Here is a 17,933-nt window from a genome sequence, read left to right on the forward strand (position 1 = left end):
CAACTCTAAAGGTTTACCATACTTCGAAACAGTTTGGTTAAAAACATGTGGTCACCTCAGTGGTATATGGTTTTAATAAATCTTTAACACAGAGTTTTGACATCCAAGTTTTGCAGCGATTGCTCCTGAAACTAAACCAATGTGGGACGTACGGGGGGCGGCGTAGAGTGACTCTTGAAAAGCTTCATGAATATTCAAAACTGCGTAGGGTTCATACCAAGAGGTCCTATTGCTGACAAAGGGGATTACCCTTTGTCAGCAATATATTCTTAAAAAGGAAAAACAAGATGTAGGATTTTCAACACACAATAATTTCCCTGACGTCCTTGAGCATGTCTGAAGTGTTTAAAAAAAAAAAAAAAAAAAGGGTCACTTCTAGAGTATATGATATATTTCACTTCAATTGCATAAGAGGACAGTGTAAAACTAGTAGTTCCAGCTCTTGGTGTGACAAAACGAACCACGGTTGAGCCAGCTGCTACCTAACACGCAAACTGAGCACCCTCTGTGTGTAAACACTCACATCTCATATCATGCCATGTTGTAAAGCAAGCGTACACATTTCTTTCGCTACTGTGTTACCACTGAATCAATACTTGGAAGCTAAGCAGCTTGCTGTCCTCTTGCTATTAGGACTAGTCAGCACAGTGGAATCAAGAGATACTTGTGACATCTATCAACATACAGTATTACAAATTTGAGTTTAATATATCGATGCTCTTTTAGGGTAGATATAGGCAGCGGATAGAGGCCCTGTTCTTTTTCAGTAAACACAGGGTAGGCAGATACTTACTTCACTGATCCTGTCAGTGTGAGGGGATTGCAGTGTCTACTCAAGGGAAAATGGCAGAGTATTGGAAGAGAAGTTGCACCTCTCGTCCAGCATCCAGTCCTACATTTTTGGCCTGTAGTGGGACTGAAACCAGCCACTCAGTCCTTACACGAGGCGACAGTGGGAATGTGGCAAACGTAAAAAAGCCTGGCTGTCGTCTGTCCTCAGACCCATTTGATTAATTATTTGTTTGAGGTTAATATTTTATCGAGTCTGTGTAGCGTCACGTTACGCACATCCCTTGGATTGAAAGCAAAAATCGTAACACAATGAATGAGAGTGCGGAAACAGTGACCGAGGGAAATTTGAATTTTTATGAGGCAGGTGATAGTTTCTTTGGTTTTTCTAAGATGTGGAAGCCACACTTCATGTCGAATTTGACAAATTGCATATAAACCCAACGATGTAAGGAAATGGACCAATAAGAAATCTAATCAATACAGGGGTCACCATTTAGTGAGTAGTATGTTTCTGCGTCTTTTTAAAGTCACGTGTGCAGTGTGACAGTCGGTCATGTCACATGCTGTTCTGTTTGTCCGGGTGCAGTATGTAGTTAAACATTCAGGACGCCTGTGTCAATAAGAGCAGGTAGTAGTCACGTTATACTACTGTGCACAGAACACTGCTAGGTTAAACTTAAACATAGGATGGGGAAGATGCTCAGCTAGGATGAAATAAGGGTGGTGTTAACCATATATGATATCGATACTGCTGTGTTGTAGGCAATAAATCAAGCATCAAATTCACAAAGACCTGATTTAAAAAAAAGACAGCTCAATAGAGACCTTTTCACTCAAATGTGAACAGAGTAACAGAGAAGCATACGTAAATCCATCCATCCCGTTTCTATTCAGTTAATCCTCACTTAGATCCCAGGTGAGTCGGAGCCTATCTCAGTTGACTTTGGGTATGAGGCAGAGTACAATACAGTACAGTACAGTACAGTACAGCCTGGGCTGGTCACCAGCCAATTGCAGGGCATTCACACTCACATTCACAACTATGCATCATTTAGAGTATTCAATATGCATGTTTTTGTTATGTGGCAGAAAGACAGAGTACCCAGTGAAAATGCAACCATGAGGAGTCAAGTTTCAAACCCCAAATCTCTGAACTGTGCCATGCTGACAAGTGATGTTCCTGACCGAACTGCCAAATCCATATAATTCTGTCTCTTCTCATACATTTGCTCAAAAGCGCTCACCCTTAAAGCCTGGCACCATAGGCGAACCCAAGCCGCAGTGTAATCTAACAAGTGAGGAGATACAATGCAGTGATAAATCATGTCTAGAATCCTTAACGCCACTGGTGGGCAATAAAGTCATGGATGGGCTCTGTGATGGGCATGCGGCAATAAAACAAACACTTGTCAGTGATCCTAGCAATGAGAGCATGTGCTTACCTGTGTTTGCTGATAATAATCCAGTGCTGTGAAGGCTCGTGCAGTCCGCACTGTGCTCGGATGCGCTCTGCCGGTCTACCAGCGTCGTGTTCGCGCGCGCGTGCACGCAGCCAAACCTCGGCTGCGTCAAGCTGCAGTTGAACCACCGACCCTTCACGACAAAAGCACACTGCACAGATGCTCTTTTAATGTGAAAGTTCAAAGCGGTAGCCCGGAAGTGGCGAAACTTGATCTAACTTTGTGAACATGTAATTATGTTGTTTTGCGGTTGTTGTTTTTTTTTTGCTATCTGTAAATACAGTCATAGGAGTGGTCCATTTGAGTCATTTCACTCTGCGTGGGTAATTGGATGACTGGAAATTTCACAGTTACAAATATAGTCAAGAATTCTGACTACAGTATATAATGTATCATATTTATTTACGAAAGTAAACAAAGAACATTTTAATGTGCTGTTTGGGTTGACATACTCTATTTATTTCAATGTTTAGAAACTCAAAGAGGAGGTAATGTGCAAAACAACTATTATGCATATCACTAGATGTTTGATACACTGTACATATTGGGAGAAGTTCAAATGTCATGTTTGAATATTGCGGCTGTGGCAAGCTAATTTCCCTCACGGGATTAATATTGGGCAGCACGGTAGTCAAGTGGTTAGCATGCGTCTCTCACTGTTCAGAGGTTTGGGGTTTGAATCTCTGCTCTGGCCTTCCTGTGTAAAGTTTGAATGTTTGCAGGTTTTCTCCAGGTATCCTCCTACACCCCCAAAACATGCAAGTTAATTGAAGACTAGTCCAAATTGTCCATAGGTGTGAATGTTAGCATGAATGGTTGTCTGTTTATATGTGCTCTGGGATTGGCTGGTGACCAATCTCCCCCCAAAACGTCTATCCATCCATTCGTCTATCTGTATATAAAATAAATACAGTAAGGTCAACACACACACAAAAATCTAAACTTCATGCTTCTCAGACACATCCAACAAGTATCTTAATCACACATTCCACAGTATAAGCATCTTTTTGCAAAGTGGTACTGTCCTTATAATCAATTAAGAGAAGGAAATGTCTTATGTGGGCAGTTTCATTTGTTCTTTTTTTTTTTTTTTTTGCTTGCCCCACTGAAGTGCACACTATCCAACCTCTTCACTTCTCTTCTCTAACATTAAAACAGCACACTAATGATTGGACACAAGACTCCGACTTCTGTCCATCACCGCAGTCGACGTGGAACAGGAGGAGCAGACTTTGTGTGTCTTTGAGGAGGTCTTTGAGGTGGTGCTCGGGTCGGGCAGGGGACGTAAGGCTCGGGCAACATTTTATCTGACATGCTGTAAGACAAAGTGGTACATGTGTAACAATTACGTTAGCATGTGGTTGTAGTCAAGAATGAAAACATTTAATTAACATTGGCACATGATAGTTGGCACATCCACCTCACAGTTCTAAGCTTGGGGGTTCAAATCATGTCATCAGCATGTTCTTCCCATACGTTTTTTCTCTCTCGATACTTCAGCTTCTTCCACATTCCAAGAACATGCATGTTAGGTTCATTGAAGACTTTAAATTGTCCAGCATTGTGCATGTAAGTGTGCATTGTTGTTTTTCCATACTGCATTATATGTGCCCTGTGATTAGCTTGCAACCAGTCCAGGGTGCACAAAAAGATAAATTATGTAAATGATACCACATAAACATCCAAATGTCTTCAACATTTGGTGTGGGTCTTTGTTGGTGGCTATCATACAACCCCAATTCCAATGAAGTTGGGACGTTGTGTTAAACAAATAAAAACAGAAAACAATGATTTGCAATGATTTGACCTATATTTAGTTTAATACACTACAATGACAAGATATTTAATGTTCAAACTGATAAACTTGATTGTTTTTAGCAAATAATCATTAACTTCGATTTCGATGGCTGGAACGTGTTCCAAAAAAGCTGGGACAGGGTGATGTTTACCACTGTGTTGCATCACCTTTTCTTTGAACAACATTCAATAAACGTTTGGGAACTGAGGACACTAATTGTTGAAGCTTTGTAGGTGGAATTCTTTAGGCCTCCAAAGTAGTGGGATCCAGCATCATAAAGGCATGGTTTGATGAGAATGGGTTTTGATGATCCTGACCTCAACCCGATCAAATGTGTAGAAAGTCTTCCCAGAAGACTGGAAGCTATTGGAGCTGCAAACGAGAGGACCAGCTACATATTATGTTCCAATTTGACTTCTGGCTATGTGGCCTAACACTTTCCCTTGGTTTACAATCTCCTCATGTAACCTAAGTATATTTTGGGAGTATCCAATGTCACATAATAATTATTTTTACCATGAATATGTTCATAGACAGGCTGACCTTTGTGAATTTCGTGGCGGAATTCTGGGTGGAATTAGTGGAGCTGCATCGGAAGGTCGTGGTGGAAGGGGGAGGTTTTCTAAAGAGTCCTTGGAAAAAACAAAATAGGTGATACTGTACTCTCATTCTTAAATAGACAAACATTAAAAAAAAAAAAAAAAAAAAAAAAAAAAAGATGACGGTAAGACCGAACAGAATGCAGCAGTTTTTAGACTTACCTCGAAATCTGGCTCTGTCCCGCTACTGTAGCTTACGTTGCTGTGAGTGCTAAGTCTGTTGCTCTCACTACCTGATATAAGGGACAATTCACTGTTCATATTAGATATACATACACAATCTAAGGACATCCAATACATGAGCTACACTGCGTGTAAAATTCAACTTTTAAAAGTATGTTAAGATTCAGGTTTGAATGACACTGTCAGAGCGGTATCATCCATCCAATCATTTCCTATACAGCTTGTCGTCATCAGGGTCACGGGTGAGCTGGAGCCCATCAGAGCTGACGAGAGGCTGTTGTACACTCTGCACTGGCACATATGGACAAACAACTTTTCACATTCACAGAAAACCAACACATGCAGGGGGAGTAAATGCAAACTCCAAACAAGAGGGCCCCGGGGCTGCGCGGGTCCCCCTGTGGTTCCCTGTCTTCGGCCATCCCCGTCGGGGAGCCCCGCCCGTCCTCTTCTCCTCCGAGCACCTTTTACGAGCTCACCCACCTGCTGGGACGGCGACTGGCTACTGTGATGGGCTCTGCTGGCTGGGGTGGTTAGTGGGTAGCGGTCCGACCTGGGTCCCTGGGCCTGGATTGTATCATGTCAGCGGGGATGCCCTGGCCCGCCCTTCCCTCTTGGATAGTTGGGGCGGAGTCCTCCGTCCCAATTGTGCCTGCGCAGCAACTTAGGACACTTCTGATGAACGTCTTGCATGCTTGATGGTGTTGATTCGCTAGTATTTGTCTGTACACCACACCCATTGGACTTGGTTGCTTGGTATGTGGTCACTCCCTAATTGCTAAGCACAACTATTATGACTTTGAGAACTTACTGGACTGGCCTCTCATATATATATATATATATATATATATATATATATATATATATATATATATATATATATATATATGTTACTGCTAGTCCTCTGTCTTTACTTGTATACATTTTTTCTCTGTTCTCTATTATCTCTCTGTCAGTCCCTTCTCAAACCTTGTTCTGTCCTACTACATGTTCCCAAAAAATATCCATTATAATACAAATAACCGCAGAGGACATATATAAAAGAAAAAGATGTTGCTCTGTAAAAAGGTAGACAGATCGTCCATTCTCCGTGACCAAGCAGCCGAACTGGACAGGTAAAAAAGCAAAAACAAGCTCGAGCCAAGATTCAAACCCAGAACTTCTCAACGGTGAGGCAGACAAACTAACCACTCGATCCATGTACTGCAAGAGAACTAGTTTGCAGTGGCATAGAGGTATATTGCATTATACAAGGAAGTATTTTCAGCAGTATCTGACGGTGTTGTGGTACATTCGCCTGACTTTGATGCAGGCAGTGCGAGTTCAGTTCCAACTCAGTGACAGTGCGCATGTGAGTGCTAATTGTTGTCTACCTCTATATATGCCTTGCTGTGACTAACTGGTAACTAGTCTGGGGTGCAGTTGGCCTTTCGCACAAAATCAGTTAGGATACCAGGCTCCAGCTGCTTGCAAACCCGAATAGGAAAAGCGGCATAGAAAACGGATGGATGGATGTTTCTATTAATCGAACCGTCTAGTGTAGCATGATAAGAAAGACACAACATATTAGAAACACGAGATCCCTTTTTGTGTTTACAAGGAAACATGAGAAACTGCCGAACCTAATCGTAAGGTCGAAATAAGAATTACAGTAGGACCCACTGGATGTACTGGATGTGCTCCCTGTCTTCCAGCTGCCTCTTTGGATAAATTGAGCTGCTGAGGAGGATGGAGGCACCATTCTGGGTGTTCCGTCATATACAGGACACTCCAATGTCACAGTGGCCCCCCAAAAGGAGTTTCTTTGCAGTGGGGCACTTATCTCATAGTCTGTTAGGAGACACACCACATCACATCCTTATTTAGCAAATCTTGAAAATGCAATTTCCCTGACTGCCTTTCTAAATAAGCAATTAACCAAGTGGTATTTATTCACAAGACACAACATACAGTGTACAACATACGGTATATTACCAAGATCCTTTCCTGCCTTTTCTCTCTCATTGTGACGCCTGTTGATGCTCTTTCTTAATCTTCTAAGATTATCCTGAGAGAGAAAAACGACATGCAGGAGATGTAGTTACTGATGATTATTTAGCATTTCACACTAAATATTTCAACTGTTCCTACGGTAACAGTTTTACCTGCTGATAGCGCACTGAGGTTGCTCTGCTCTCATGGTCCAGCTGCCAAGCTTTGAATGCACAGACAGCTTCATCCACAGTAATTTCTCCCACTTTTACCCTCTCCTGCAGGGTTATAAGCTGTCTCTGACCGAGCGTCTTCATGCCAGCAAAAGCGTCATATACAGGTATGGAGGAGTCCATCGCAGGCTGAGCTGCAGCTGTGGAGAGGCACTTATTAATTGCTATGGAGTGTTCCACTTGGCAAAAAATATACCGCAAATATAATGTGTCGTACAATGTCACGTAAACTCTGAAACACAACTTAACAATGGAACCTTTAAAGTCAAATGCCACTGAAGTTGATGATTTACACTGTGGGACCAAACGCTCAATTTTAAAAGTACAGTATAGCCAATATTTTGGGAGTTTACATCTACATTTCAAATGACACATATCCGATATAACTGTGTTAACATTCACTCAACACATCAAATAACATACAGTACATTCGCAGATGCCCAAATTGCACGTAAACCACTACCCACTTTAACTAGGTAGGTCATGCACGATGTCACGCAAGATGTACGCTCGTCAGATGTTGTCTGCTTCTGCTTCGCAATGAATTGATTTTAAGTTTTAATGCATGGTGGTCGGCTAACTTCTTTTTATACTGGTGAATGTTAAAATGCGTGACTGTAAAAGTTAAAAAGTCAATTAAGCCTCCTTGTCTTCATTTCCCACACACTCACACAGACACAATATAGAGGTCTAGTCACTTTTAGTTTAATATGATGATTTATGCTTTATGCTTAATTACATTATTTCTAGGCAGCGCAGTTGCCTTGAGCTTAGCACGTATGCCGAGGTTTGAATCTCGGTTCCAGCCTTCCTGTGTGGGGTTTGCATGTTCTCTCCATGCTTGTTTTCTGTGAGACATCCAGCTTCCGCCAGCATTCTAAAAATAATGCATATTAGACTCACCGAAGACTAACTTATCCATAGGAGTGAATCTGTGTCAATTGTTGTTGTCCGTATGTGCCTTGCGTAGTGTGTTATAGAAAATGGATCGATAGATAAAAGTATTTCCGATGGGAACAATTGCTTTCAAATTCAAACTAAATGGAGGTCGACCAGTTGATTGCACTCGACCTCAGAAATTCCATTACTTCAGTCTGTTTACCTTCCTGATATGTTTCCATGGCTTGACTTTGGGACATAGCTTTATCTGAAAATACTATCAAAAATACAGTTAGTGGTGTAATCCAGGAGCCAAATTACAGAAAGTTTCATGATTGAATGTGAAGTACCTCTTGCAATATAGGTTACAGGTTTTTCAGGTTCAGGCTCAATTTCAGGTCTGGGGATCGGGGCTGGTGGTCGGGACAGGACTGCTGCATTGTGGCAATTATTGTCATCCAAAGTATGATAGATGTCTTCACTGGAGAGGTTGTACGGTTCGAACTCATTGACAATTTCGTTCAGGTCATTTGCTTCTGCGTTTTCCATTTGCTCACATTTAAGTTGCTCTCCCTCATCCAGGGCTACACTGTTGTGAGGTTTTGCTGAAAGTAAAAAAAAAAAAAAAAAAAAAAAAAAAAGGCATGTATGTATTATACATTTTACATCATTGCTATCGAAGAATGTTTTTGTTAAGGTTGTTCACCTTGAAAAAATGTCCTCAACATAGCTTCCTCAGGGTTTTCCACGACTTCATTCATAACTTCATCTACAAGCACAGCGGCAACATTTTCAGCTCTCCAACATTCACATTTGGACTAATATGAGCAAAAATATATCAAATAATTACATAGGTCATCAGCACACTCAGGGTTTATGCTCAGCATTGACACATACATGTCATTGGGGCAACTTGAGTACTTGGTAGTTGACATCTCTTCATAGTCCTCTGTACTCTCATCTGCACCTTCTTTGTGAGATTTGAGCATATCTGCAGTCTACACCATTTGTTAGGAAACAAGATACGGTCAGATTTAAACTCAGACATGCCAATTGGACAGTGAAAGGAATCTATTAATCGAGAAAAAAAAAAGAGAACATGTAATTATTGGACATACAACAAATTCATCAATAAACTGTCGGAGATCTGGGAAGCCACTCTTTTCCGCCAGCGTATTTGGATAATCTCCGTTCTTGTTCATCACGCTGTAAGCTTGCAGCGCCCCAGGAATCCGAAGGAGGACCCTCGTCAGCTTCTTCAGGCCGTACTTCGCAGCAAAGTGGAGCAGCGTGGGAAGTTCCTCACTACGCTTATCTGAAGTACAAAGTGTCAGTTATCTTTCCGGCAAAGTTATGGGATTCTCAAGTCGAGGGTCAAGTGGCAGATACATTTATGTCGGTGCTCTGTTTTCAACTTTTCAGTTTAGATAGAACATGCATCCCACACAAGAGCTTTGATCTCACAAAGACGTCACAGTAAATACTCAGCTATTATTTTTTCTTGTTTATTGACGGATTTGTGTTTATTTGTATCCATAATGACACAACATAGTTTCATTCGAAATTATTCAACTCTCATTGCCAATTCTATTTGTTTGCATCATAGATAAACTCTCACTAGATACGTCACTTAAAAAAAAAAAAAAAAAAAAAAAGGCTTTTTGTATTATTAGTTGTGTTCAGCTGTTTAAATTGTTTTCTGTTTTGTTGGTTAACCTACAAACTACTGCATGTTTGTAAACGTGGCAAATAAATATCATTTTGCATTGCATCAAATTGTACAGTATGCAACTGTAGTCATACTATCTAAATGGCAAACATCAGACACACTACATGTCGTGACATTACTTGTAGTAGTCATTGGTATAGAGACTCAGATGTTTATACATATTGTCATTGTAGCTTGGCTAAAATAAGAAAGCTAATGGTGATTTAAGACTTTTGCAGAGTTCATGGTTTTAGTCGACATAACACTACTGTAATTAATTTTATTTTTAGGAAACAGTACACTATCGACTGCGATAGTTAAGTTCCATAGATCTGCCTCAAACATTAGGAAATAATTTAAGGAATTCGCTCAAACAGATTGCAGGAATCGGTGTGCTGCACTCACATGCTGCCATATTGTGCTCCTCAATCTGTCTGATCCCAAACAGCTGCAGACATGCTGGCATCTTGGATTTTATTGAGTCAGTTAGAATGTTGTCCAAAAACTCAATTGAATTGGACATCAAATTGAAAGCCTGGAAGAAAAACAAAACAGGATAAATATCAACACCTAGGAGATTAGCGTTGGGACTCAATAAATAATAGAGTGTCTCACCTGGCAGAGGAAATTTATGGGATCTGCAGCATTTTCAAGACACTGACTGACTTCTCCCATGTTGGTATAGTATGTGACACATTTCAAGCTTATACGTGGCTGAGTAGAGCACAGAGTGAGTGATACCACCCCTGCTTGCATTTCTAGGAAGTAAAGTAGAAATCATATATTTCAGTAGAAAAGTATTTTCATCACGTGAACTATTTTTCAAGTGATCCTACAAATAAGTCAGTTTTCCACTGATTCCATAGCACTACTTTTTGTAAAAGTTGTCCAAATTGAGGTTTTGTACAAAACCCAAATTCTAATCATCGTCATGAGAACAGGCTACCCACAATGTTATGATCAAATAAAAAAAAAAACTTACGTTTGGAATACCTGTCAGTGAAAAAACAATGAAGGAGTTGAATTCTGAAACGACTTACCGGGTGCAGTTAGACTTATGGTGTACTCATTCTCAACAGTGCATGGAACTATTTTTGTTGGGTTATTTTCAGAAGAAAACTCCACCTCTGGTGATGAGAGATCATCTACTTTATCGGAAAAGATGATAAAAATGCTTTCCTCCACCTGAACAACAAACAGAAGCAGATCATGGAAACAGGGGATCATTTACAGAGCATGTCAGGAACAACTCCTGACTTAACATTTCCTTTTGTGTGGTGATGTAATGACCACATGCAGACTTACTCCACACAAAAGTCGGGTTGGTTGGACAGTGAGGCAGTTGATGTGTGAGCGTGGATTCATTTCCTTGGTTACTGAAAGACTGACGGTCACAAGTTCATCATCCTTCAAGGTTCTTTTTCGACACTCGTCTGACATCACTTCCCGTGTCTCATCTGTGGTGGGATCTTCACTTGAAGAGGCTCGTGTGATGTGCGGCTGTTCTGAGGCTGTGTATTTGATCACATGTTCAGCCTGTAGCTTGCCTTCGAGAAAACAAATAAGAAAAACACAAACAGCTAAAAATGATCGTAGCAATCAGGTATATAACATTAAAAAAAACCCTCGTGTTTAGTTTATATTTTGGAATAAATGTACAAAGAACCAAAACCTGAGAGGTATTCAGTTCACACTGCGTTTATTACACAGAGCTTTTCGCCTTCCTTATTGACGTACATGAAAGTGGCACACTATGAGAAACAACTCTTGTATGATACATTGTGCTCGATGCTGCTGCAGTCACAACTTCAACAAGATAACTTGTATTTTCAGAAATGTTTAACTGTGGAAAATATTACAGTATTTTATTGTTAATAATTAAGTGACTTGTGTATTGCATTGTAACATATCTTTTCCTATATATATATATATATATATATATATATATATTTTTTTTTTTTTTTAAATAGTAGTAAAAAAACGAATTACAGCCAAACTGAGACCAAATTTATAATGGTCTGTAGAGGCAATGATGAAGTGCACCCTACTGTTAGTGATGGTCTCCAAAATCGTCGAGACATAGATAGCAGGTTCATCCTCAGCGTGAAGTTTCCTCCAACTGGACCATTCTTCAAAGCCATCAGCCGTCAGTATGTCTTCTTCGGAGACGCCACACAACAGCGCCACCACTCTGTGTGATGGGTGGAGCAGCCTCTGAAGGGCTCCATGCAGTTCAGGCTCAGACATGAAGTCTATGAATGCTCCAGTGAGGAGCAGCACAATGCAATTGAAGCTGTGGACATTTTCAAAGTTGTACCCACGATCAGCTGGGCCAATGGTATAAAGCAAAAGTGAGCTTTTGTGGAACTTCCTGGAGGACTTCTGCAGGATCTGCTGCAAATATGTTGCCCATTCCTGTGCCTCAGCAGTGTGCAGAATTAGTAGCTCATGCGGTGGGAGGGATGTAGAATTAACTGGAGAAAAAAAATAATTCAAAAAAAAGTTAATTAAATACACAGTTCGCCGTACAAGTAGTATAAATTTAAAGTAAACCTGCATTTACTTTATGCCCAGAAGAAAACAAGTATATGTATAGTAGATCGTAACTGTAAATATACAATTTTCTGGCTAAATTGGCTTACTAGTCTGTTTAATAATGATCTTAAGGATCATGTCAAAGAATTAAGCTTTAGGTACAAAAGTAGTTCACTGCCTAAGTGTGTAAATATTACACGCCGAAGAGTGATGTTAAGAAGAAGAAGCAGAGGGCGCTTTGCTCAAAGGCCCCTCAGCTGTGCTTTGGAAACGAACTGACTCGCTCTGCAAGAGTCAGCCGGTCCTAATTCCCATATTTAGTCGCTGCAGGTCTTCAACTTGCAAGACTCTACCAGGCAATAGAGCTGAATTGTTTATTATTATTATTATTATTATTATTATTATTATTATTATTATACTATATACTAATATTGTGTGTGTGGCCCCCCCCCCCCAAAAAAAAAAAAAAAGATTTATAAACATGAACAAGTGCATAAAATGTCATGTGTAATGCAATAAGACCAAATGCGTACGGTACGCTATATCGTAAAATGAGCTAAGTAACAGCTATCGGCACATCATCAGCTGAAGCAAAGTCATCTACAGTACGCGAACCACTATACTATCCTTGGCTTCGGCCAAGTCCCCATCCATTTTCTTTAGGGCTTGTCCTCACTGGCGTCTCAGTCACCAGGGTCACGAGGTCATCGGTGAGCTGAACCTATCGTGTGACTTTAGGCGAGAGGCTGAGTACACCCTGCACTTGTCACCAGCCAATTGCAGGGCACATATCCAGTAGACACATAACCATTGATGCTCACATTCACACCTTTGGACAATTTAGCCTTCAATGAGCCTACTGTACATGCATGGTTTTGCGGTCTAGGGAGGGGAGAAATCCACACAAGCAAGGGGAGAATATACAAACTCCACAGGAAGGCCAAGATTCGGATCCCCAACTTCTGAATTGTGAGGCAGACGTGTGCGAATCATTACCCTACCATGCTGCAGGTCTCCTAAAGTACAATTTCTTTCAGCGCCTCTCTGAGGAGTACTGTCTAAATGGTAAATGGTAATTACAGTACTTAGTTTTATTGAAAATAGGTACACAGTATAAACAATATACTGTACCTGAATCTCCAGTATGTTTGATGTAAGTAGCGTGCAGTGAATGTCACTTCATAAAACTGCAAATGTAAGTATTCATTTGTGTTAAACGTCTGATCTAGCCAAACCATGTAAAATTCATCAGAGTCCTCATAATCATTACAAATATTATGCTAATGATGTGACACTGGCGATATTATACGTTCATTTCCATGTAGCTGCTGCCAGTGTTTATCATGGTAATGCTCGACAACATACCAGCTGTCCGGCTGCGGAATGCCAAGGTGAGTGCGGTTTGAGCATGAATGTCCAAACTGTTGTGGCTATTTCAGTGCAGAGAGTCCACAAGGAATTGCACAAACACTGCACTGTGTCAACAGCAGTCAGAGTAATTTAGTTTGACTCATTAAAGTGTTTAATCAGGTCAAGTTCACCTCTGTGCGCAGTAACTGGGAAAGAAACCCAACACGAGTAATCACAGTTCATCACAGTTCCCACTGATGGCAGTTCTGAGAGAGTTGACATGTATTTGTTAATGGGCGGCTGCCATGCGCCATCAACAGTTGGACTTGTGAGACAGAAAAGCAACTGACATATGAATTTGACCTCAGAGGAGGGCTGAAAGCCTCTCTTCCTCTTTTGCTGTGCTCATAAATAATCCAATATATATATATTTGTTCGAAATAAATCACATTACAGTAAATTACACTTGAGTACGACAACAAAAATTAGACATGCAGTGACGTAAGGAACGTTCTAGAAAGGGATTACTAATTTACCTGATTCCCCACAGGAGAGGTTTTCTTCCATGTTTATGTCTTGAAGGTGTCTAAAATGATCAGGCCTCAAGAATCATAGTTCGAAGAAAGACGTTTTTTTTTGTTTTGTTTTTTTAATTCTCCTCCAAAACCAGTTCCAGCGTTCTGTATAGGAATAAGTTAGCTTTCACCCGTTGCTGTGGTATCAATAGCAACATTCAGCTTCCTGGTTTTAGCGACTCCCCCCTCCCCCGACTTCCTGAAACAGTTGAAGAAGTGAGAAACATACCACAGTCATGACTAAAATGTGCAACATATCAGTCATGGTGCTAGGCATTGTCACCTCTGGAGGATTGATTATTCAAAAGATTGGCCCAGAAAGGGGTAGCCAAGACACACACGGCAGTATTAGTATTCGGTATAGTATCAATAGGACTCCATGTGTCATAATAGTATCACTATGAGTCATTTGTGGTTCTTCATATGCAGTAGGTTCTTCACTTCCTTTAACAAGGTAGAAACTAAACCCAAAGGGTTTAATGCTACGATGGTACAACAAAAGCAGTAAAAGCTGTTTTGCTCTCATATGGTAATAACATGAGCAGATGTATACAGTACTTTGACCAAACAGGCAACAACAAGAACATGTAAAATATAAAAAAAAAAAAAAAGAGGTGCGTAAGTGTGAAACCGTCATACTTACACGCCAGGGATTACTGTATACTTTCAGAAAGTAAACAATAATCCATCGTTTATCACTGGGTTAGGTTCCGGACCACCCTCGTAATAGGTGAACTCCACGAAGTAGCAACCACGTTTATTAGATTTTCTATACATTTTTTGGAAAGCTCTATAAACCTCCCCAGACTCTTATTAATCTTCCCCACACTGCTATTAACCTCTACCATACTCTTATAAACACTTTCTATATATTCTCTTAAACACTTTTTAAAACCTCAAACATACAATAATGTACAGTACTAATATACTGTATACAGCCGTATTATTTGTAATATGTTTTCATGATTTTTTTTCGTTTTTACAGTTTTAATGTTTTAGGCTAGGAGGCGTTTATTTTACCACAATTTTTTTTTTTTTTTTTTACAGCATACACTTAAAATCCTGCAATATGGCAAATTGTGCACGATATGAAGTGAAAAAAAAAAGAAAAAATCCGCAATGCACTGAATCCGCAATCGTTGAACCGCGATATAGGAACGCTATCTTATGCAGCCCAATGTAAGGCAAGGCCTATAATTTCACCCATTATTTGTGAGGTCACGTGCTATAAAATGAATGGATGCACAAACAGACCATTCACACACACGCACACGCACACACACACACACACACATAGTTTAGTAAACAAGCGAAAAGCTCAATAACTCTTTTGTACACGCAGTGCAACTATTTCGTGGCATTTGCAGCGCTCCCAAATTTCTCATCAAGTACAGTTGAGTAACAGGTTGCTCATGTTGTATGTCGCCACGTTAATACAAACACTAGAGGGCAGCAGAAAATCACTTACCTCGGTCGACCGAAACGTCTTTCACACTGTGACTTTGTGTGTAACAACCATGTAACGTCCGAGGAAGTCATTTATCATGTATAATGCACTTAATGTTACTTACAATGATTACATTCATGGATATTACTGTAAGAATCTTGTTACTGTTCATGTGCGCAAGAAATTCCTTTCGTGACTCTTCTATTCCTGTAGAGGCACTCAAATACATTTTCACAGTCTAATGAGATCCAATAAAAGACCTGTACTAAATATTATTTGAATGCTAACTGATAACAATGCTAAGCTTTAAGTGCCTGTTAGTTATTTCGTTTGATTATTATTATTTTGATTTTACATTGGAGATATACAAATGAGAAAGATGTACGTCATATCTTAAGGACTCAAGCAAACGCAATTCAGGCTCTCTTTAGTCTACCACGACGGGCTAAAGTATACCTGCTTATTATAGCCAATTACACAGTATTTACTTAGTGTCATAATATCGCCACAGCTAAGTCAATAAAGTTTCATCATATCTTTTCTACCTCGGTACAAATAAGCCAAGTGAAAGCCTCAATCTAAACAAAGAGTGAAGGTTTGGACTGTAAGTGGTTTCCGAGGTAAAACACATTTTTATTTATGTCTAGTTGCAAGTGTTTAAGCCTACACTAGTGGAACATTTTCCCAAGATTGATGTATCCATATCTGGACGACGTAAATGCCAATGAACACACAGTAATCATGGATGATCACAGCCATTGCACTGAATAACCAGGTCTTGGCACTCCTTAACAATTCTGTGGTAACGCCTAAAACAGCTATTGGCACCGTCCAGCGACCAAACCACCACATTTCTTGTAGAAATTCTGTACATAACCAAATACACTTGTCAAATGAAAGCCAAAAAAAGATGTAAGCTGGCCACTTAAACATTTATAGGCCAGTCTAGTGTATTTTGGCATCACCTGTGTATTTGCAATGGCCTTAATCAAAGTTTCCTAATACTGTAGTTACAAAAGACAGCTTATTCACTTGTCTTACAATAAATCCCGGCCATGACATCAATTTACTTAGCTTCGCCTCTCTCCAGTTATACAATTAGTTTGGTTTCTACTTTGACCTTCTGCCATGGAGACCTTTTAATGGCTGTAGCAAAAGTTCACCCTCTGCCTTTTGAAGCTCCCTGTGAAGAACAGGGTGATCCGTGACCCGTCTTTAAGAACAATTTCCTGTAGAAAACGAATCCCCTAATTTTTTCTAACCCTGCTATTAGCTGCCATATGCATGACCGTCCCGTTACCTTTTGTTTGGTCTCCTTTAAAACCACTATCTATTAGGTGGCTCAAGTCAAATCCCTACAGCCTGAGTTTAATAAGAGAATAATTTGCTCCTACTTTAACCTTGTTATCTAATATCCTGTTTTTTGTTGGGGTTTTTTTGGCTTTTCCAAATTTTATCTTGCACACACAGCGACTCCGGTAGAGATTGTGTTAGGTCACAACTGAGACCTGACAGCCCACCACTCAGCGCACAAAGTATACCCAGGAGCTGCATTGCTAAAAGCTAATCTATGGAAATACAGTATAGATGTATGTTGCGCATACTGTAATGTTGTGATTTTTGCATTGCTTATTGTTTTTTTGGTTTTTTTTTTAAAGAAGTGATCATTTGTTAATCATTTGTCTCACCTCTGTGAACGATATAAAGATTCATTTTAATGTAGTCTAATATATCATTGGTTTAAGTGTAGCCTATCACCTAGACAATTTTAAAAATTGGAATTAAGTATTTCAGCTCCCAAGGATTTGTAGAGTAAGGGGTCGTACATCCAGTGTGGCTGCACATTATTGTTTTCCGACCTTCTCATTTACTGTACTTGCCCATCTCGAGAAAGCCCCAGGTTATTGCCACCGCCTCGCCAATTGTTTGGGAGACTTATAAAGTGGAGGAAACTAGAAACAAAGCCCAATCTGAGGATACAGGGTACAATCTTGAAATGGAAAACTGAAATGGGCAGTGGGTCTCTAGTTCAAATGTTATTTGGATGATAGGCCGCAAAAGAAAGGGAGTGTGTTTGGTTTCTCATTGAGAGTCACCAGCAGGGCTCATTGTGATAAGAAAATAAGTCTAATGTTACCTGATCTGGTATAATGCGGACCAATTACCACTCCATTGCACTTCATTACAGCACTGTAATAGGGCCGGGGGTCAGGGTTTGAGAAGGAGCAGCAGAGGGAAATTGAGTCGTCATTGATAATATGATAAACTGATGGCGAGAGGGCTCCTCCAACAAATTATTGAAATTTACAGTTGGTAGGGAAACACTATAACCTCGTTTGGTAAGCAGCTGGCAAGCACTTGTGGCAGGCAGGTCCTCTAACACAATGAGAGGCATACAGAGAG

General features: G+C 40.2%; 2 protein-coding genes across 7 annotated transcripts in view; both read right to left on the bottom strand.

Annotated features, from left to right (window-relative positions):
• LOC133409392 (sorbin and SH3 domain-containing protein 1) overlaps window positions 1–3,208 on the bottom strand; it is a 51,326-nt gene extending 48,118 nt beyond the window's left edge. For all 5 annotated transcript variants that reach the window (XM_061689285.1, XM_061689286.1, XM_061689288.1 and 2 more), the window contains exon 1: window positions 2,235–3,208. The gene's annotated coding sequence lies outside the window, so the exon portion shown is untranslated. The remainder of the gene's footprint in view (window positions 1–2,234) is intronic.
• Window positions 3,209–3,314: 106 nt separating this feature from the next.
• pik3ap1 (phosphoinositide-3-kinase adaptor protein 1) lies at window positions 3,315–14,264 on the bottom strand. Of its 2 annotated transcripts, XR_009769402.1 has the most exons (18): window positions 14,045–14,264; window positions 11,672–12,097; window positions 10,929–11,170; window positions 10,664–10,808; window positions 10,239–10,381; window positions 10,029–10,158; window positions 9,034–9,230; window positions 8,766–8,913; window positions 8,622–8,684; window positions 8,266–8,520; window positions 8,139–8,192; window positions 6,977–7,176; window positions 6,807–6,879; window positions 6,495–6,662; window positions 4,812–4,882; window positions 4,594–4,682; window positions 4,218–4,422; window positions 3,489–3,567 (listed from the first exon to the last, which is right to left on the bottom strand). XR_009769402.1 is itself a non-coding variant. In XM_061689290.1 (17 exons), the coding sequence occupies exons 1-17, from the start codon at window positions 14,073–14,075 to the stop codon at window positions 3,450–3,452; spliced, it is 2,553 nt and encodes an 850-aa protein (XP_061545274.1). In that variant the 5' UTR covers window positions 14,076–14,264; the 3' UTR covers window positions 3,315–3,449. The 2 variants fall into 2 exon arrangements, 1 of the variants encoding a protein (XP_061545274.1); XM_061689290.1 differs by lacking the exon at window positions 4,218–4,422 and having other exon boundaries at window positions 3,315–3,567.
• Window positions 14,265–17,933: the final 3,669 nt, after the last annotated feature.

Source organism: Phycodurus eques, chromosome 11 (genome assembly GCF_024500275.1).
Source record: "Phycodurus eques isolate BA_2022a chromosome 11, UOR_Pequ_1.1, whole genome shotgun sequence".
In the NCBI taxonomy this organism is placed as follows: domain Eukaryota; kingdom Metazoa; phylum Chordata; class Actinopteri; order Syngnathiformes; family Syngnathidae; genus Phycodurus; species Phycodurus eques.